This window comes from Oncorhynchus mykiss, chromosome 4 (genome assembly GCF_013265735.2).
Source record: "Oncorhynchus mykiss isolate Arlee chromosome 4, USDA_OmykA_1.1, whole genome shotgun sequence".
Lineage (NCBI taxonomy): Eukaryota > Metazoa > Chordata > Actinopteri > Salmoniformes > Salmonidae > Oncorhynchus > Oncorhynchus mykiss.
The window spans coordinates 28,081,649-28,105,000 of NC_048568.1; the positions used below are offsets into that span (position 1 = coordinate 28,081,649).

The 23,352-nt window shown below is 43.1% G+C and overlaps 1 protein-coding gene across 2 annotated transcripts in view; it reads right to left on the bottom strand.

Moving 5' to 3' along the window:
• The window catches only part of LOC110522439 (kelch-like protein 29), a 383,495-nt gene that overhangs the window by 118,944 nt on the left and 241,199 nt on the right, over positions 1-23,352 (bottom strand). Inside the window, exons 1-2 of one of the 2 annotated variants that reach the window (XM_036976047.1) lie at positions 18,331-18,715; positions 17,261-17,417 (exon numbers count right to left, since the gene is read on the bottom strand). In XM_036976047.1, the coding sequence (XP_036831942.1) occupies positions 17,261-17,417; positions 18,331-18,423 (250 nt within the window). In that variant the 5' untranslated portion in view covers positions 18,424-18,715. Of the gene's footprint in view, positions 1-17,260; positions 17,418-18,330; positions 18,716-23,352 lie in introns of those variants that run through there. The other variant, XM_036976046.1, reaches the window with a different exon arrangement.

A 23,352-nucleotide genomic window follows, 5' to 3' on the forward strand; every position in this document is an offset into this window, starting at 1 on the left:
GCTACTATTCCCCTCCCTGAGTAGTAGGCTACTATTCCCCTCCCTGAGGAGTAGGCTACTATTCCCCTCCCTGAGTAGTAGGCTACTATTCCCCTCCCTGAGCAGTAGGCTACAATTCCCCTCCCTGAGCAGTAGGCTACTATTCCCCTCCCTGAGTCGTAGGCTACTATTCCCCTCCCTGAGTAGTAGGCTACTATTCCCCTCCCTGAGTAGTAGGCTACTATTCCCCTCCCCGAGCAGTAGGCTACTATTCCCCTCCCCGAGCAGTAGGCTACTATTCCCCTCCCTGAGTAGTAGGCTACTATTCCCCTCCCTGAGCAGTAGGCTACTATTCCCCTCCCTGAGCAGTAGGCTACTAATCCCCTCCCTGAGCAGTAGGCTACTATTCCCCTCCCTGAGCAGTAGGCTACTATTCCCCTCCCTGAGCAGTAGGCTACTAATCCCCTCCCTGAGCAGTAGGCTACTATTCCCCTCCCTGAGCAGTAGGCTACTAATCCCCTCCCTGAGCAGTAGGCTACTAATCCCCTCCCTGAGCAGTAGGCTACTAATCCCCTCCCTGAGCAGTAGGCTACTAATCCCCTCCCTGAGCAGTAGGCTACTATTCCCCTCCCTGAGCAGTAGGCTACTAATCCCCTCCCTGAGCAGTAGGCTACTATTCCCCTCCCTGAGCAGTAGGCTACTAATCCCCTCCCTGAGCAGTAGGCTACTAATCCCCTCCCTGAGCAGTAGGCTACTATTCCCCTCCCTGAGCAGTAGGCTACTAATCCCATCCCTGAGCAGTAGGCTACTATTCCCCTCCCTGAGCAGTAGGCTACTATTCCCCTCCCTGGGAGGAAGGCTACTATTCCCCTCCCTGAGCAGTAGGCTACTAATCCCATCCCCGAGCAGTAGGCTACTATTCCCCTCCCCGAGCAGTAGGCTACAATTCCCCTCCCTGAGCAGTAGGCTACTATTCCCCTCCCAGAGCAGTAGGCTACTATTCCCCTCCCAGAGCAGTAGGCTACTATTCCCCTCCCTGAGCAGTAGGCTACTATTCACCTCCCTGAGTAGTAGGCTACTATTCCCCTCCCTGAGCAGTAGGCTACTAATCCCCTCCCTGAGCAGTAGGCTACTATTCCCCTCCCTGAGCAGTAGGCTACTATTCCCTCCCTGAGTAGTAGGCTACTATTCCCCTCCCTGAGCAGTAGGCTACTATTCCCCTCCCTGAGTAGTAGGCTACTATTCCCCTCCCTGAGTAGTAGGCTACTATTCCCCTCCCTGAGGAGTAGGCTACAATTCCCCTCCCTGAGCAGTAGGCTACTATTCCCCTCCCTGAGCAGTAGGCTACTATTCCCCTCCCCGAGCAGTAGGCTACTATTCCCCTCCCTGAGTAGTAGGCTACTATTCCCCTCCCTGAGCAGTAGGCTACTATTCCCCTCCCTGAGTAGTAGGCTACTATTCCCCTCCCTGAGTAGTAGGCTACTATTCCCCTCCCTGAGTAGTAGGCTACAATTCCCCTCCCTGAGTGAATTAATTGGTCTGTGTGTCTATTCAACATTTGGATAAAAGGAAAACCATGCCATGAATTGAGAACAATGTCTTAAAATGTTTACAATGAAATGACAACTCAAATCGCTCTGAAAAAAAGTGCCTGCTAATTAGCCTTACCTAATAAAAATCTATAGCCGACATAACAAACCCATTATATTCAATATTGTTTAGATATGGGAAACGGAAAACCTAGCCAGTTGCATAACTGAATGCATTCAACCAAAATGTGTCTAATGCATTTAGCCCAACCCGTCTGAATCAAAGATGTGCGGGGGCTGCCTTAAATCGACGTCATTGGCACCCGGGGGAGAAATTGTTGCTTGGATTTAACTGCCTTGCTCAACCGCAGAACGGCAGATTTACCAACTTGCCGGCTAGGGGATTCGAACCAGCAATCTTTCGGTTACTGGCCCAACGCTCTTAGCCACTAGCCTACCTGCCACCATAATAATCAAATTGACACTTAAATAATTACCAGAATCGAATATAGACCGCAATAGCCTATAGGCAACTCAAACATTTTGGCCTGCATATGGTATATCAGTGGTATGCAAAAATTTTCAGTAGGGACCACATTTTTGGGGGGCAGAATTCCTGAGGACCCAATTTCTGGCGACCCCAAGCCAAACGACTCAACATCTTTAAAAATAATAGTAATTTGGTAAATTTAGATTTTAACAATCAAATAACATTACATTCATTACATTTGTCTCATCAAAATGAAGAGAACCAATACTTACATTTACTCAGTAAAATTGTATTTTTCAAATGATTTCTCAATAACGTTTGTATATTCCCACTTTGAATACCACTGGTCTAAATTACCAAAAGTATTAATTAAAGTAATTACTAACTGATAAACTGAATTAGCCAAATCGTAAATAAATACCTGCACGCACTTTTTGCTGGCTGTGTATCCATCTAAGGGGTTGTTGTCCTTGTCCACAATGACTCCAAAATCCTTCCAAACCAAACCAGGGATTTCAATTACGCAGCACCTGATTCCACGATGGTGTTGGCCTATTTCAAAACCTCTCTTTTTATTTCCTGGGTTAGGCATTTCTGCATGAGCTAGGCTAGCCAGGGAAAGCACACAAACACTTGGCAATGTATTCTCATGTGGGGGGAGATAAATACGTTTTAGCACCACACAAATAACGGACAGTTCCCTAATACACTGCGTGCACGGCTGGTAGCCAATAGTTTGTTATCAATCAAAAGTCACAATACGGTGCAGAGCAGTAAATTTGACTGCTGGGAGACCACCAGCTCCGCTAAAAATATTGACAACTGTGACGTTTTCAAGGGATTGTTAAATAAATGTGGTCACTATTTGGTTTTATCATCTTCAACTCTCAAAGAACAGTCGGACAATTTCTTGGGCCACTATACCTATTTTGCCAATTGGACTGGGCACCTTTACTACACGGAACCCTACTAATCCATCACGGCTGGTCTGCCGACGGAACCGCACGAGGAGGCTACAACAAACTTCATCCATCGCGATGTCCCTCTAAGGCCCTTCTGCTAGCTTGCTAGCCCCGGCCCGTCAATATGCCTTGTCCATTGCTGTTCTGGTTAGTGATTATTGTCTTATTTCACTGTAGAGAATCTAGCCCTGCTCAATATGCCTTAGCTAACCCTTCAGTTCCACCTCCCACACATGCGGTGACATCACCTGGTTTAAATTATGTTTCTAGAGACAATCTCTCTCTCATCACTCTATGCCTAGGTTTACCTCCACTGTATTCACATCCTACCATACCTTCGTCTGTACATTATGCCTTGAATCTATTATATGACGCCCAGAAACCTGTTCCTTTTCATCTCTGAATGCACTAGACAACCAGTTCTTATAACCTTCAGCCGTACCCTTATCCAACTCTTTCTCTGGTGATGTAGAGGTTAACTCAGGCCCCCAGTACTACAGCTATTCCCCAGGCACTCTCATTTGTTGACTTCTGTAACCATAAAAGCAATGGTTTCATGCATGTTAACATTAGAAGTCTCCTCCAAGATTGTGCTAAGGCAGTGAATAAAACACTCTGCCAACCCGGATGTCCTAGCCGTGTCTGAATCCTGGCTTAGGAAGACCACCAAAAACCCTGAAATTTCCATCCCAACTACAACATTTTCCAACAAGATAGAACTGCAAAGGGGGCGGAGTTGCAATCTACTGCAGAGAGAGCCTGAAGAGTTCTGTCATACTATCCAGGTCTTTGCCAAAACAATGAGCTTCTACTTCTAAAAATCCACCTTTCCAAAAACAAGTCTCTCACCGTTTACGCTTGCTATAGACCACCCTCTGCCCCCAGCTGTGCCCTGGACACCATATGTGAATTGATTGCCCCGCATCCATCTTCAGTGCTCGTGCTGCTAGGTGACCTAAACTGGGACATGCTGAATACACCTGCCATCCTAAAATCTAAGCTTGATGCCCTCAATCTCACACAAATTATCAATGAACATACCAGGTACAACCCCAAATCTGTAAACATTGCACGCTCATAGATATCATCTTAACCAACTTGCCCTCCAAATACACCTCTGATGTCTTCAACCAAGAGCTCAGCAATCACTGCCTATATCAGTAATGGGTCTGTGGCCAAACGACCACCCCTCATCACTGTCAAACTCCCCCTAAAACACTTCAGCGAGCAGGCCTTTCTAATCGACCTGGCCCGGATATCCTGGAAGGATATTGACCTCAACCCATCAGTAGAAGATGCCTGGTTATTCTTTAAAAAGTGCCTTCCTCACCAAGGGCTATATCTGTTCCTGGTTCTACATTTTTTGAATGCCCCGGGGGTGTCATCGGATGGGGCCACAGTGTCTCCTGACCCCTCCTGTCTCAGCCTCCAGTATTTATGCTGCAGTAGTTTGTGTCGGGGGGCTAGGGTCAGTTTGTTATATCTGGAGTACTTCTCCTGTCCTATTCGGTGTCCTGTGTGAATTTAAGTGTGTTCTCTCTAATTCTCTCTCTCGGAGGACCTGAGCCCTAAGACCATGCCTCAGGACTACCTGACATGATGACTCCTTGCTGTCCCCAGTCCACCTGGCCGTGCTGCTGCTCCAGTTTAAACTGTTCTGCCTTATTATTATTTGACCATGCTGATCATTTATGAACATTTGAACATCTTGGCCATGTTCTGTTATAATCTCCACCCGGCACAGCCAGAAGAGGACTGGCCACCCCACATAGCCTGGTTCCTCTAGGATTCTTCCTAGGTTTTGGCCTTTCTAGGGAGTTTTTCCTAGCCACCGTGCTTCTACACCTGCATTGCTTGCTGTTTGGGGTTTTAGGCTGGGTTTCTTTCTGTACAGCACTTTGAGATATCAGCTGATGTACGAAGCTGATGTAAATTTGATTTGATTTGCTATTTGTAGTTATGATCTATGCGTTTCAAGAGGTGATGAAATCACAGCCAAATAGTTAACATTTATTAAACAATCCCTTGAAAACAACATGCAGTTGTCAATGGTTTTAGCTGAGCTGGGGGTGTCCTTGCCCAAAGACTTTTCCGTTATGAAGAAAGGGTTAGTAGTGTGCAGTACAGCAGCCATCCACAGCAGCACAGCGTCACCTTGTGGCCAGGAGGCCTTGGTGCTTTTGGACTCATTCCTGAAGAGATGGACAGAAAGACGTCTCAGAGCAGGACTAAAGGGACTGACGGAGAGGGCAGGGTTGTGGGAGCATCGCTCCCTCTAGTTGTATTCTGCTAATTAATTATTCATGATTGATGTTACCATTATTGCACAAGCGAACCATTTCTGCAACAACTGTCAGAAACCGTCTCAGGAAAGCTCATCTGCATGCTCGTCGTCCACACCATGGTCTTAACCTGACTGCAGTTCAGCGTCTTAACCAACAATGAACACAATGGCCTTTTAACCTTTTGTGACTAGGGGGCAGTATTTTCATTTTTGGATAAAAAACGTTCCCGTTTTAAAACGGGACATTTTGTCACGACAAGATGCTCGACTATGCATATAATTTACAGCTTTGGAAAGAAGACACTGACGTTTCCAAAACTGCAAAGATATTGTCTGTGAGTGCAACAGAATTGATGTTACAGGCAAAACCCAGATAAAAATCCAATCAGGAAGTGCCCCATTTTTTGAAAGCGCTGCATGCCAATGACTCCTTATATGGCTGTGAATGGGCTACGAATGAGCTTCCGCTTTCTACGTATTCCCCAAGGTGTCTACAGCATTGTGACGTCTTTTTACGCATTCATGTTGAAGAATAGCCGTAAGGGACCACATTGAGTAAGTGGTCACATGATGGCTCCCGCAGAAAATCTGGCGTAAAGTACAGAAGTAGCCATTTTTCCAATCGCTTCTAATGAGAAACCAATTGTCCCGACGGATACATTATCAAATAGATATCTGAAAAACACCTTGAGGATTGATTATAAACAACGTTTGTCATGTTTCTGTCGATATTATGGAGCTAATTTGGAAAAAAGCTTGGCGTTGTAGTGACCGCATTTTCCGGTCGATTTCTCAGCCAAACGTGAAGAACAAACGGGAGCTATTTCGCCTACAAATATAATATTTTGGGAAAAAAGGAACATTTGCTATCTAACTGGGAGTCTCCTGAGTGAAAACATCCGAAGTTTTTCAAAGGTAAATTATTTAATTTGATTGCTTTTCTTATTTTCGTGAAAATGTTACCTGCTGCTAGCAGGGCATAATGCTATGCTAGGCTATGATAAACTTACACAAATGCTTGTCTAGCGTTGGCTGTAAAGCATATTTAGAAATTCTGAGATGACAGTGTGATTAACAAAAGGCTAAGCTGTGTCTCAATATATTTCATTTGTGATTTTCATGAATAGGAAGTTTTTGTAGGGATATTTATGTCCGCTGCGTTATGCTAATTAGTTCGAGGCGATGATTACGCTCCCGGATCTGGGTTTGAGAGTCGCAAGAAGTTTTAATCAACATGTAATTTGAATGCACAGAGTTACAGAGATACCATGACGAGAACCTGAGGCCCACTGTTGTGCCATTCATCCGCAGCCATCACCTCATGTTTCAGCATGATAATGCACAGCCCCATGTCGCAAGGATCTGTACATAACTGGAAACTGAAGATGTCCCAGTTCTTCCATGGCCTGCATACTCACCAGACATGTCACCCATTGAGCATGTGTGGGATGCCCTGGATCGATGTGTTCAACATAGTGTTCCAGTTCCTGCCAATATCCAGCAACTTTGCACAGCCACTGGAGTTTGGGACAACATTCCACAGGCCAATCAACAGCCTGATCAACTGTATTGAATTCATATTTTTGTTCAGTGTAGATGAAGTGGAGGAGATAGGTTAAAGAAGGACTTTTAGCCTTGAGACAATTAAGACAGATTGTGTATGTGTGCCAATCAAGAGGGTGAATGGGCAAGACAACATATTGAAATGCCTTTGAACCTGTAGTAAGTGCCAGGCGCACTGGTTCGTGTGTGTCAAGAACTGCTATGCTGCTGGGTTTTTGCGCTCCACAGTTTCCTGTGTGTATCAAAAATGGTCCACCACCCAAAGGACATCCAGCCAACGGCAGGCCAATGGTCAAAAACAGTTAATTGATGAGGACAAAGGTGGCTGACACGAATTGTGCAGAGCAACAAACAGGCTACAGTTAATCAACTGACAGTCCATTACAACATTGGTGCCCAAAGACCAATAAAAGGCACAACTCGTCGTACCTTGACACGAATGTGGTATGTCAGTTGACGACCTTACAAAGTTCCACTTCTTTCAGCAAAAAACAAGAAACTGCGATTGCAGTGGGCTAAGGAATGAAAACGGCGGACATTGGAGAATTCGAAAAAACATCCCCTGGTCTGATGAATCCCAGTTCCTGCCGTTGCATACTGATGGGAAGACTAGGATATGAAGAAAAACACATGAGCACATGCATCCATTATACCGCGTGTCAACATTGTAGGCAAGTGGTGGTGGTGTGGGGTGTGTTTTCATGGCCCACATTGAGCCCCTTATAAAAGTGGAGCAACGTTTGTATGCCACGGGATATCTGAACATCATTGCCAATCACATGCATCCCTTCATTGCTGGAGTGTATCCATCTGCAAATTGATTTATTTTATCAGGATAATCCCCCATGCCACAAGGCTAGGATTGTCCAGGAATGGTTCCACGAACATAAGTGAATTAGGTTTCCTGCAGCGGCCTGCCCAGTCACCAGATCTCAATCCAATTAATCATCTGTGGGATGAGATGGAATGAGCTAGTCGGAATAGAGTTCCACTACCAGCCAACCAGACAACTGTGGGAAGTATTGGAGTCAACATGGGAACCACTTGACACCTTGTAGAGTCCACGCCCCGACGAATTGAGGCTGTTCTGAGGGCAAAATGGCTTGCAACTCAATATTAGGAAGGTGTTCCTAATGTTTTGTATACTGAAGTAACAAGATGGAACTCATTAGCGATAGCCAACATCCTCTTGCAGTAAAGCTCATTAAAAGGTTTAAAAGACGCACTCCAGAGTAGGTGGCCACCACTATTTCTACTATTCCTGTCCTAGTGCAGCAATGCGCATTTAGTTCCACCCTCTGAACACTGACGTATGGCTCCTTATAAATATTGATTAATCAGGCGTGCACATCTCCACCTTCATCGGTTTGCACAGCCCATACCGTTTCTGGCACAGGTCACAATCCGTGATTTGTAAACAAACCAAACAGCCAGGGTAGCTAATCGCTACGGAGCACAGCTACCAGTAACTATTAGCAACTGTGGATAATTGGTTCCAAGAGTACCTATAACTATGCTACCATTCAGCTGTTTTTCTGATAACCTAATTATCTGAGTAGAAAAGGTTATGTAGTTAGTAGCAAGCTACTGTACTCGAAATGTAATTAACTTGTTAGCTACCTGGCTCACCAACTAACAATAGCTGGAATGACCTAGCTGTAATGTTTACAAGTATCTCCACTAGTTGGAGCCAAGGAAAGCAACTATTGTCTTTATCAACGATGGACACTGGTTAGAATGTGTACCAATAACTTTCTAACAATATAGCTAGCTACTAACAAAATAGCCCAACATCTTGAATATTGTTTTGATGAGCCGGTTAGACTAAGGCTGTCACTTGGTCAAATAAAGAATCATACTTAAAACCAAATGCTTTGCCTTACGCTATTAACCAAAAGGTCACTGGTTGGAATCTCCAAGCTGACTACAGTAGGTGAAAAATCTGTTGACTTGCCCTTGAGCAAGGAGCTTAGCCCCTACTTGCTCCTGTAAGTCACAATGGCTAAATTACTCAAATGTATATACACATCTTACAAATGTACACATATCATGTAATTCTACTATTATATATACACAGTGGGGAGAACAAGTATTTGATACACTGCCGATTTTGCAGGTTTTCCAGAAAATCACTTTGCATGATTTTTAAGTAATTAATTTGTATTTTATTGCATGACATAAGTATTTGATACATCAGAAAAGCAGAACTTAATATTTGGTACAGAAACCTTTGTTTGCAATTACAGAGATCATACGTTTCCTGTAGTACTTGACCAGGTTTGCACACACTGCAGCGGGGATTGTGGCTCACTCCTCCATACAGACCTTCTACAGATTCTTCAGGTTTCGGGGCTGTCGCTGGGCAATACAGACTTTCAGCTTCCTCCAAAGATCTTCTATTGGGTTCAGGTCTGGAGACTGGCTATGCCACTCCAGGACCTTGAGATGCTTCTTACGGAGCCACTCCTTAGGTTGCCCTGGTTGTGTGTTTCGGGTCGTTGTCATACTGGAAGAAGACCCAGCCACGACCCATCTTCAATGCTCTTACTGAGGGAAGGAGGTTGTTGGCCAAGATCTCGCGATACATGGCCCCATCCATCCTCCCCTCAATACGGTGCAGTCGTCCTGTTCCCTTTGCAGAAAAGCATCCCCAAAGAATTATGTTTCCACCTCCATGCTTCACGGTTGTGATGGTGTTCTTGGGGTTGTACTCATCCTTCTTCTTCCTCCTAACACGGCGAGTGGAGTTTAGACCAAAAAGCTCTATTTTTGTCTCATCAGACCACATGACCTTCTCCCATTCCTCCTCTGGATCATCCAGATGGTCACTGGCAAACTTCAGACGGGCCTGGACATGCGCTGGCTTGAGCAGGGGGACATTGCGTGCGCTGCAGGATTTTTATCCATGACAGCGTAGTGTGTTACTAATGGTTTTCTTTGAGACTGTGGTCCCAGCTCTCTTCAGGTCATTGACCAGGTCCTGCCGTGTAGTTATGGGCTGATCCCTCACCTTCCTCATGATCATTGATGCCCCACGAGGTGAGATCTTGCATGGAGCCCCAGACCGAGGGTGATTGACCGTCATCTTGAACTTCTTCCATTTTCTAATAATTGCACCAACAGTTATTGCCTTCTCACCAAGCTGCTTGCCTATTGTCCTGTAGCCCATCCCAGCCTTGTGCAGGTCTACAATTTTATCCCTGATGTCCTTACACAGCTCTCTGGTCTTGGCCATTGTGGAGAGGTTGGAGTCTGTTTGATTGAGTGTGTGGACAGGTGGGTTTTATACAGGTAACGAGTTCAAACAGGTGCAGTTAATACAGGTAATAAGTGGAGAACAGGAGGGCTTCTTAAAGAAGAACTAACAGGTCTGTGAGATCCGGAATTCTTACTGGTTGGTAGGTGATCAAATACTTATGTCATGCAATAAAATTCAAATGAATTACTTAAAAAAATCATACAATGTGAATTTCTGGATTTTTGTTTTATATTTCCTCTCACAGTTGACGTGTACCTGTGATAAAATTACAGACCTCTACATGCTTTGTAAGTAGGAAAACCTGCAAAATCAGCAGTGTATCAAATACTTGTTCTCCCCACTGTATATATGTATATATGTATATATATATATATATATATATATATATATATATATATATATATATATATATATATGAACTTGACTGCTTTATATGTATTTACTTCACTGCAGTGTTACCTATACTATAGCTAGCCAGCCAGCCAGCCAAACTTGTTAGTGACCCATAGGCCTACTCTTGCTGCTAACGTTATAGTAGCGCTGCCGTGCATAACTACTATGTATCCCAGCGGTGCTGACGTTTCACCTATCCACATCTTCATCTACTTTTGATGTCACCAGCTAGCTATTCAGGTAATGTTAGCTAGTTGACGTTAACCATGAAGTGAGCACCTGATAAGTCGTTCGGCTAAGGTGTGCGTTGCCAGGCTGCTTACTGTAGACAAGTGAACGTCAGTTGTTCATCAGAATGATATTAGCTATTTTCTTACTCACCGCTTCACTGTCAATGGGAAGTAATGAGCCCAGACATGTAAATGTTTTATAGGTGGTTCCAAATTAACTAAAGCCAGCCCTCACAAGATACGTATAGCCATTTATTATCAGTAAACACTCGGCATAGATGCGGAATAATACAAAGGATTTCCCTGTTCAAGTCCAAATAAATCATACTTCGACTAAAATGATGACTTACTGACAAAAGGCCACTAAAATGTGCAGTTGTGTCACAGAACAATGCCACAGAGGTCTCAAGATTTGAGGGACTGTGCAATTAGCATGCTGACAGCAGGAATGTCTACCAGATCTGTTGCCAATAAATGTAATGTTAATTTCTCTACCAATGTCATTTTTAGAGAATTTGGCACTAAGTCCAATAGTCCTCACAAACGCAGAGCACGTGCATGGCGTTGTGTGGGCGAGCAGTTTGCTGATGTCAACGTTGTGAACAGAATGCCCCATGGTGGCGGTGGGCTTATGGAATGGGCAGGCATAAGCTACAAACAACGAACACAATTGCATTTTTATCTATGGCAATTTTCAGCATGATAATGCACGGCCATATGTCCAAATACTTCCTTGGCCTGCATACTCAGCCATATCACCTATTGAGCATGTTTGGGATGCTCTGGATCGACAGCGTGTTCCAGTTCCCATCAATATCCAGCAACTTCACACAACCATTGAAGGGGAATGGGACAACATTCCACAGTCAACAGCCTGATGAACTCTATGTGAAGGAGATGTCACGCTGCATGAGGCAAATGGTGGTCACACCAAATACTCAATGGTTCTGATCCACGCCCCTACCTTTTTTGCATATCTGTATTCCCAGTCACGTCAAATCCAGATACGCCATAATTAATTTATTTAAATTGATTAATTTCCTTAAATGTAACTAAGTAAAATCTTAGACATTTGTGCATGTTTCTATATTTTTGTTCAGTCTATTTAGCCATTAGCATGAATGAATGTCATTGTCATGACCGATGTCCTAAAATAACTTTCCACCAGCACTTGTCTATAACCGCAATTGGCCGACACGCAGTTGATATGGGTACTCAGTTGATGAAACCAATGCTGCATACTCCGGTTGTAAAACAGTCTCAAGCGCTCAAAATTGGATAGGATTCTCCTCTATTAAATAGTGGCCATGATATTCTGACAGTTAAAAATTAAGACAATATGTACTCTTTGACAAGTAACCCCTATTCTGTCAAGATCACCCCTGAACACAGAATATTTTAACCTTACAAATAGATAAAACATCTTAGTTAGCTACCTCGCCCACCTTAGCCATATGATCCCTAGTTCATTGAATGACATTTTAGAAGGAAAGTATTTGGTTGTAATTGTAATGGTGCAGGGTGGCCAACACTCATCCTGGAGAGTCCAGGAGAGCTACTGGGTGTGCAGGCTTTTCCTCCAGCCCTTCTCGAACACACCCCATTGTAATTTATTTATAAATACAAATAAAAGCCGACTGGTGTGTTTGAACAGGATTGGACAAAAAGCCTGCACACCATTGAGCTTTCGGACAATAAAATCAATACTACTAAAAGTTAATGTCAAGCCCTGACTGATTGTCATATGCAGCAGCATTCTGTATGGGTGACATCTCACTCCGTGGTAGGAGCTTGTGTGTGTCACTCCGTGCTTGTGGCTGGGTGCAAAGCCTCCGTCATCTAAATACAATACTAATACCACAGGGCTCCATGGACCATTCAGCCACCTCTATAGAGCCACCTCGATATTCCCTAGGGAACACACATGGGGACAGAGAGCACTGCTCTGACTCTACACCGCCAGTATCCTCAGTGATGAGTTGGATAAACTAGCCTTATAGTGGTGCCAAAGCTTTGGTCAAATTCATTTTGTAGTGGCACTCTCAAACAGACAAGTGGTGCTGCTATTCAGTTCTTTATTTAACTCTTATTAATTATCCATCCAGACGCCTAGTCACTTTACCATGCCTTCACATCCATATCTACCTCAAATACATCATACCCTTGCACATCGATCTGGTACTCCCTGTACAGTGCATTCAGAAAGTATTCAGACCCCTTCACCTTTTGCTACATTACATCCTTATTCTAAAATTGATCAAATGTTTTTTACACACAACACCCCATAAAGTTTGGCACATTTATTAAAAACAACAGAAAATCCTTACGTAAGTATTCAAACCCTTCGCAATGACACTCGAAATTGAGCTTAGGTGCATCCTGTTTCCATTGATCATCCATGAGATGTTTTACCTGTGGTAAATTCAATTGACTGAACATGATATGGGTCAGAAACCCACCTGTCTATATAAGGTCCCACAGTTGACAGTGCATGTCAGAGCAAAAACCAAGCCATGAGGTCAAAGGAATTGTCCGTAGAGCTCCGAGACAGGATTGTGTCGAGGCACAGATCGGGAGAAGGGTACCAAAAAATGTCTGCAGATTTGAAGGTCCCCAAGAACACAGTAGCCTCCAAAATTATTTAATGGAAAAAGTTTGGAACCACCTAGACTCATCCTAGAGCTGGCCGCCCGGGCCAAACTGAGAAATCGGTGGAAAAGGGCCTTGGTCAGGGAGGTGACCAAGAACCCGATGGTCACTGACAGAGCTCTAGAGTTCCTCTGTGGAGATGGGAGAACCTTCCAGAAGGACAACCATCTCTCCACCAATCAGGCATTTATGGTAGTGGACAGACAGAAGCCACTCCTCAGTAAAAAGGCACATGACAGCCCGATTGGAGTTTGCCAAAAGGCACCTAAAGACTCAGACCATGAGAAACAAGATTCTCTGGTCTGATGAAACCAAGAGAACTCTTTTGCCTAAAATACTGAGCGTCATGTCTGGAGGAAACCAGGCACCGCTCATCACCTGGCCAATACCATCCCTACGGTGAAGCATGGTGGTGGAAGCATCATGCTGTGAGGATGTTTTTCAGTGGCAGGGACTGGGAGACTAGTCAGGATCGAGGGAAAGATGAACAGAGCAAAGTACAGAGAACCTTGAGAAAAAAATCTGCTCCAGAACACTCAGGACCTCAGACCGGGACAAAGGTTAACTTTCCAACAGGACAACGTCCCTAAGCACACAGCCAAGACAACACAGGAACAGCTTCGGGAAAAGTCTCTGAATGTCCAACCTGACAGGGCTTGAGAGGATCTGCAGAGAACAATGTGAGAAACTCACCAATTACAGGTGTGCCAAGCTTGTAGCGTCATACCCGAGAAGACCCAAGGCTGTAATCACTGCCAAAGGTGCTTCAACAAAGTACTGAGTAAAGGGTCTGAGCACTTACACTACCGTTCAAAAGTTTGGGGTCACTTAGAAATGTCCTTGTTTTTGAAAGAAAAGCAAATGTTTTGTCCATTAAAATAACATCAAATTGATCAGAAATACAGTGTAGACATTTTTGCTCCAGATACTCAACTAGTCTAAAGGACAGTTTTATTGCTTCTTTAAATCAAAACAGCTTTCAGCTGTGCTAACATATTTGCAAAAGGGTTTTCTAGTGATCAATTAGCCTTTTAAAATTATAAACTTGGATTAGCTAACACAACGTGCCATTGGAACACAGGAGTGATGGTTGTTGATAATGGGCCTCTGTACGTCAATGTAGATATTCCATTATAAATCAGCCGTTTCCAGCTATAATAGTCATTTACAACATTAACAATATTTCTGATCAATTTGATGTTATTTTAATGGACAATTTCTTTTTGCTTTTCTTTCAAAAACAAGGACCCCAAACTTTTGAACGGTAGTGTATGTAAATATGATATTTAAGTTTTTATTTTATAAATTAACAAAAATGTCTACAAACCACTGTGTGTAGATTGTTGAGGAAAAAACGATTGAATCAATTTTAGAATAAGGCTGTAACGTAACAAAATGTAGAAAAAGTGAAGGGGTCTGAACACTTACCGAATGCACGGTATATAAATTCAGCAAAAAAAGAAACGTTCCTTCACTGTCAAGTGCGTTTATTTTCAGCAAACTTAACATGTGTAAATATTGTATGAACATAAGATTCAACAGACAAACTGAACAAGTTCCACAGACACATGACTAACAGAAATTGAATAATGTGTCCCTAAACAAAGTGGGGGTCAAAATCGAAAGTAACAGTCAGTATCTGGTGTGGCCACCAACTGCATTAAGTACTGCAGTGTATCTCCTCCCCTGGTGAGACAAAACCGCAACTCGTCAGTGAAGAGCACTTTTTGCCAGTCCTGTCTGGTCCAGCAACGGTGGGTTTGTGCCCATAGGCGACGTTGTTGCCGGTGATGTCTGGTGAGGACCTGCCTTACAACAGGCCTACAAGCCCTCAGTCCAGCCTCCCTCAGCCTAATGCGGACAGTCTGATGGAGGGATTGTGCGTTCCTGGTGTAACTCAGGCAGTTGTAGTTGCCATCCTGTACCTGTCCCGTAGGTGTGATGTTCGGATGTTCCGATCCTGTGCAGGTATTGTTACACGTGGTCTGCCACTGCGAGGACGATCAGCTGTCCGTCCTGTGTCCCTGTAGCACTGTCCTAGGCGTCGCACAATACGGACATTGCAATTTATTGCCCTGGTCAAATCTGCAGTCCTCTTGCAGCGTGCCTAAAGGCACGTTCACGCAGATGAGCAGGGACCCTGAGCATCTTTCTTTTGATGTTTTTCAGAGTCAGTAGAAAGGCCTCTTTAGTGTCCTAACTGTTCATAACTGTGACCTTAATTGCCTACCGTCTGTAAGCTGTTAGTGTCTTAACGACCATTCCACAGGTGCATGTTCATTATTTGTTCATGGTTCATTGAACAAGTATGGGAAACAGTGTTTCACTTTACAATGAAGATCTGTGATGTTATTTGGATATTTACGAATTATCTTTGAATGACAGGGTCCTGAAAAAGGGACGTTTCTTTTTTTGCTGAGTTTAGCTCCATTCTAATGTATTTTGTTCCTTGTGTTACTTTTTAACTCTGCATCCCTGGGAAGGGCTATTAAGTGAGCATTTCACAGTTAAGTGTACACCTGTTGTATTCGGCGCATGTGACAAATAAAACTTGATTAGTAAGAGCAGAGAACTTATTTTCACTGGAAAAGTATTAGAGGTGTTTTTGAGAATTACATTTAGTAGTGGCAAAGGCTGCACTGGCAATAAAAAACGTATTTTCCATTAAATGTATTACTTCTGTGTGTTTATGTAATCATTGTCTTAGCTGTGACAGGTTAATTATTAATCAACTGATCTAATTAAATCTTTACTGAGACTGAATTATGGTTAGCAGATAATTAGTCAAATTAGAGTTCCATGTTAAGTCACAGTACGTCGGACACTACTCAAGTAGTATTCATGTTGCTGTAATAACACAAGCTACATCAGGGATCATCAACTAAATTCAGCTGTCGGACTATTTTTTCTTGAGCGGATGGTTGAACATAATTCAAAATAATCTGTAGAAGTCAAACTGACCACAAGATGCCCAAACAGACAAAATATTTGACAAAAAAAACAAACACAAAAAAAACTTGCTTCCATTTGTATATGATCACGTCTCTCCATTATGCGTGGGAATATTTGGGAACAGATTTCCAAAATGTAAGTCATTCAAAACTGATCTCCTAGTGTTTTTAACAGTCTTTTATGTCCAACAATAAAAAATATAAAAAATAGATTGTTTTGCTCAGGAAACGTGGGAGCAAATAAAACCCACCTGTGGACCACCAGTTGGGGAACCCTGCACCACATGTTACATTGCTTGCTACATCATGTTGATGTATACAGTGTTGTACTGTATATAATGAGTATTGCTTGACTATACAGTATTGTCTGTTTTTCTCGCTACAGTATTAGGAATGTGGAAACTGGATATTTGCTATGGAACTATACAATATTTATTGTGTTTCTTGAATACATTGTTCAATACTGTATTCATAGTATATTATTTTCATAGTGTAGTTTGCCTCAGTGTGCCTGTGTTACGAGAGGCTCCAGACGAACGAGTGCAGTGGCTGTACCATTGTGTATTATTCTTAAATTATACCTGTTCTCCATGAGCGGAAGGCAGAGGCCAGCAGAGCAACATAAGAGGGAAATTGATCACTGCAGGGCACAGCCATTTTGGGTTCACTTCAATACTATTATACTCACTTAAATACTACTGTGGAAGAGTTAAACTTCCACAGCTCCTAAACGTAACCAATTACTATAGGAGTTAAACTTCCACAGCTCCTAAAATTAATCCATTACTGGCATTCTTGTCTGTTTTATTCTCATACTCATTTACACTATGGAAATAGTTACTTCAAATAGATTATTTGTTTAAATTGGAAAATATTACAATAAAGACTATGATTGCCATGATTAGTACAGTATAGGACTGTGTGCGCACACGTTGCGTATTCATGTGTTGCGTATGCATGCGTGTCAGTACCTGTGGATTCACTATCTCTGTGCTGCTGTTTGGCAGGGGGTTCTTCCGTCTCCCAGGGTGTGAGCTGGTTGATGGGCGTCTGTCCCCACTTCACCCCTGGCGCTAACAGCAGACCTGGAGCCTGGCTCTCCCTCTCCCCTGGAGACCCACCTGACACCTGGGAGAGAGGAGAGAAAAACATGACGAAACAGTAGGACCAAACCATCTCTGACACCTGGATAACAGCGAGAGAGAGATTAAGAAGTCCGTCTATCAGCCTTTAACTGACAGTTGATAAACAACACAGCTGAGAGAACGATACAAACAAACATCAGGCCTGATAGACAAGAGATACAGAGATGATGGGGCTGTTCTTGGGCTGTTACACCGAAACATTTATGGAACAGCTGAATATAGTTTTAGTTAAGAAAATGTTGACTCGTTTGTCAGCAAGTTTTGCAAACAGACGATCACGTCATTTACTATTTTAATATCTGAAGACAAGTACTTGGCACATGTCAAATAGTCAAAGCTTCTCGTAGCGTGGTCTAGACTAACTCCTTCTCTGTTCTAAAATCAAAGCCTTGAGCGATGTCTTGTCCTGTATGATTCACTAACCCATCTATATGCACACACTAGAGAACATGGTACGGGCAGCCATGTCCCCAGGTAGCAGGGCAGCCATGTCCCCAAGTTAGCAGGGCAGCCATGTCACCAAGTTAGCAGGGCAGCCATGTCACCAAGTTAGCAGGGCAGCCAAGTCACCAAGTTAGCAGGGCAGCCAAGTCACCAAGTTAGCAGGGCAGCCATGTCCCCAAGTTAGCAGGGCAGCCATGTCCCCAAGTTAGCAGGGCAGCCATGTCCCCAAGTTAGCAGGGCAGCCATGTCCCCAAGTTAGCAGGGCAGCCATGTCCCCAAGTTAGCAGGGCAGCCATGTCCCCAAGTTAGCAGGGCAGCCATGTCCCCAAGTTAGCAGGGCAGCCATGTCCCCAAGTTAGCAGGGCAGCCATGTCACCAAGTTAGCAGGGCAGCCATGTCACCAAGTTAGCAGGGCAGCCATGTAGCTAGCTATGTAACGCGAGCGCACTTGCCTCTTGTATCAAACTGTCGCAATCCGGCGAATGGATTAACCTCTGGCTGGACTGCATCTTGTTAGCTACCCACTCATGCTGCATTAAATCCATTTACTGTTCGGCAAAACAATATTCATATAGCTACAGTCTATAGCACTTTACAAAACAAAAGATACCAGTAGCTAGCTAGCTAAGTAGCTAGCAAAATAGGCTTACATTCAATCACAGAAAGCTAACTTTGCAAACTAGTTTACAACTGTAGCTAACGTCAGTTCACTACTCTAAAACTTGATTAGTTATAATATGTAGAGCAAGCTGGGTGTCTCCAAAAACGTTCACTAGGTTAAATTACTGTTCTTTCTATTTCGACAAACTGTTGCATGTCTGTCTTGAGTGACGTCTGTGGCTGCGCCAGTCTTGACGTTTTAAAGAGACATCGCACCTTTTTATGAAAGAAGTGATAAGGCTGCCGTAGGCTAATACAATCAATCCCAAATGTATGGACAACATATTGTTTGTCATCTGTAGCACTAAAGACTCCACTGAAATCACACACTCTTATAGAATATGCATTCACCTGTATTGTGATTAGGCCTATGCCCTCTTAATTTACCCAGTTTATCAAGATATTAAACATTCAAATACAATTATTACCATTATGTTGTAGTAGTTAGATTGGTAAAACAGTGAAATGTATTGTTTGTATTTTTTAATTTTTATTATTCATTAATGCCTACATGGTTTTCTCTGGGAAATGTTGTCATCAAATGTTCAAATGTAATTACACTGAATCGGTATCGGCCCTAAAAAAAATCCAGATCAGTCGTTCTGTAGCACATGTGCACACAGACACAGATGTGTGCATACACACACACATACGTGCACACACATACACACACATACGCAGTGCACACACACACACACACTCTTATGTGACAGGGCCTAAGAGCAAGGTGAATCAATGTAAATGGGGTAAAGGAGTTAAGGAGAGTGTACTAACTGGTGACTGATGCTGATTATAGGCTCATAAAGGCGGGATCAAAATCCACATCCTAGTCACTTTCTAAAGGGCCCTTACTCTTAATGTACCACCCCACAGACCTATTCACTCAAATTCTCAATTATACCTTGCAATGTGCAATCAAAGGCAATTAAAAGTTGGTATGGTTTTGAACACAGGCGCTTATTAAAATTGTGTAGCCACATAATCAGAGTCTAGCTGTTATTAATCATGAAGCATAATTTGCTTTACAAATGGTAGAGTAGAATAAAAACATTCCCCTTTGCGGAATCCAAACGTAGAGCCATCATCATCCAAACATAGAGCCACCATCATCCAAACGTAGAGCCACCATCATCCAAACGTAGAGCCACCATCATCCAAACGTAGAGCCATCATCATCCAAACATAGAGCCACCATCATCCAAACATAGAGCCACCATCATCCAAACGTAGAGCCACCATCATCCAAACGTAGAGCCATCATCATCCAAACGTAGAGTCACCATCATCCAAATGTAGAGCTATCATCATCTAAACGTAGAGCCATCATCATCTAAACGTAGAGCCATCATCATCCAAACATAGAGCCGCCATCATCCAAACATAGAGCCATCATCATCCAAACGTAGAGCCATCATCATCCAAACGTAGAGCCATCATTATCCAAACATAGAGCCATCATCATCCAAACATAGAGCCATCATCATCCAAACGTAGAGCCACCATCATCCAAACGGAGAGCCATCATCATCCAAACGTAGAGCCATCATCATCCAAACATACAGGCACCATCATCCAAATGTAGAGCTATCATCATCCAAACGTAGAGCCATCATAATCCAAACGTAGAGACACCATCATCCAAACGTAGAGCCATCATCATCCAAACGTAGAGCCATCATCATCCAAACGTAGAGCCATCATCATCCAAACGTAGAGCCATCATCATCCAAACGTAGAGTCACCATCATCCAAATGTAGAGCTATCATCATCCAAACGTAGAGTCACCATCATCCAAATGTAGAGCTATCATCATCCAAACGTAGAGCCATCATCATCTAAACATAGAGCCATCATTATCCAAACATAGAGCCACCTCAATCTGCTGTGAACATACATCATAAATCCAATAGGATCTTCTTTTTTCTTTCTACCTCAGTGAGAGACGTTATCAGAACAGCAAAAGCCTGATGGAAACCCTGGGTCAACCACCATCAGACCCTACGGCAACACACACACACACACACACACACACACACACACACACACACACACACACACACCACACACACACCACACACACCACACACACCAGCATCAGCATTAGCCTACACAGAAAAGGTCAGAGAGGCTAGAGTACACACTGATTCTCCGGCTCACCTCAGCCCAGCCTGCCTTCTGAGTTAATAGAAAATACCTGGTCACCAGCCTTCCTTGACACACACATACACACCACACAATGCACACAAATACTAGGCTAGGGTGGTATACCATACACTGGGATATTTGGAAATATCCATGGGATGTTTTTTCAATACCATCAATAGCGTTGAAATGATTTATTTGAAGTTTTTTAGTATATTTGAATATTTGTACATCCTTTTTAAGAAAATACCCGCAGTTAACTTGTACAATCCGTTAGGAGATAAAGATGATCACATTCTTCATTTCACCTTTCACATTTTTATTGTGAAGCTAACTGGTAGTCAGTCCCCAGTCACATGGTGTTTGTTTACAAGCACACAATGAAGAGAGACCGGAGTTGTGTGAGTCACTCACTGTTGTGCAGCACGCCAGGTGATCTAGTTACAGTATGGAATTCACAACTAAATGTTTGCCAGCTAGATATCTATTAAGTTAACCGTCTAAAATATGCTAAATTCTCTGCAGTTATGCATTTGGTTTGCTAATTTAGTAGCTAGCTTCTTCCAAAATCAGGCTTTGCTTGGTAACAGCACAGAATCTCCCTCATGGAGAGTCTTGCAGTCTAATATTTGTTTGCGCATGCAGCAAACTATGAGTGGCATTTATTTTGTTACTTGTATAACTTTATGAGCTGGGATGTCTGTCCAGCAAATACTTTAGGTCAGAGACTGCATAAAATGTTTGCAATGTGCTCGTTAGCATTTAGTTAGCATTCTCTATAGGGTTTTACATGTAGTTGTCATTGCTAACCTTTGGATTACAAAGGCTCAGTGGGGTTAGAAAATAGCGCCCCTTGTGTTCAGTGCCAGTATTACTGAATATCCTGGTATGGCACAAGGTCTGTATGAAGGTATGACTATCTGGATACCTCCCAAGTCTAACACACTCACATTGTCAGCTGTTCACAGTGAAATATACAATAGGCTAGCTTCCCTCTCTGAACTCTACCTCCATCCCATTATCCTTCCTGACCCCAAACCCATTTCATCAACTCTCCCATCATGCAATCTGCTACCGCGTTCAGGGGCAGACTTATTGATTTGGAGGCCCCAGGCAGAGGCCAGGCAGAGGCCAGACTGTGGAAAGACATGAAGATTGCTGTCCTCCGCTGCTCCCCATAGAATTTAACAGAGCTGGAGAAAATCTGCCAGGAAGAATGGGAGAAAATCCCCCAAATCCAGATGTGCAAAGCTGATACAGACATACCCAAGACAACTCAAATCAGCCAAAGGTGCTTCTACGAAGTATTGAGTCACAGGTGTGAATACTTGTGATTGATGTGTCGATGTGATGATGATGCTGATGACAAAAGCGCACAATGACAGTAATCGATCGTTCTCTCTCTCGCTCTCTCTATGAGAAATTGTCAATTGTTGACCTCTGAGTCTCTCCTGCTCCTAAGCCATTACACTCTACTTATTCATATCATTCTAAACTATCTCACTTTCCTCTGTCTGAACTGGACAGGCGCAGAGTTCATCATTCTTACCATACCCGTTAATCCATGGTCCCTCATTCTTCTTTTGACTTGTTCTTCTTCTTGTGTTAGACTAGCAGACATCTGATAACATTCTGACATCTCAATGCCTTCTATCTGACTCATACCGGGCCTGTCAGATTTCTTTGACTATGCACAGATCAAGTGTTTGAGTCTTTATTGAAGTTGTCTGCTGTTAACGTGCATGTACTACTGACACATCAATACTATCAGTAGTGCTTTGGCAGCATCTAGCATCTCCACACACACACACACACATACACACACACACACACACACACACACACACACACACACACACACACACACACACCACACACACACACACACACACACACACACACACCACACACACACACACACACACACACACCACACACACACACACACACACACACACACACACACACACACCTCTTGTGAAGAGCAGTGGGTGATAAACCCTTCTTTAAGCAGGGAGAAAATGTGTGTGAGATGGAATCGATCAGATATGTAAAGCTGCACATGAATTAATATTGAACCAGATGTTTCGATTGTGTGTGTTGGGTGGTGGCGGCGGCAGGCAGGTTTGGAATCTAGTGGAATAAGGAGAGCAGGAGTGTCAATGGGGCCTGTGCCGGACTTACCATTATGCAGAAGAGTCAAATGCCTCAGGCCACACATCATCCCGTGAATTGTTTCATGCGATATGATTGCAAACGTGACTTTCATTGAAATTAAGCTGCAGCAATGAGAGGGGCATAGAAAATAAAAGAAAGAAAGATTTAATTTCAAGAGAGAAAAAGTGAACGCATTTCTTTAGTAAAAAGACAGGTGCTGCTGATAATACTGCCATCGTCGCAGAGGACATGTACAGAGCCTTCAGAAAGTATTCACACCCCTGGACTTATTCCACATTTGTTGTGTCACAGCCTAAATTCAAAATGGATTAAATAAATAAAAATCTCAACCATCTATACACAATAACCCATAATGACAAAGTGAAAACATGTTTTTACACATTTTTGCAAACGTATTGAAAATGAAATACAGAAATATACATTTTACATAATTATTCAATACTTTATAAAAGCACCTTTGGCTGTGATTACAGCTTTGAGTTGTCTTGGGTAT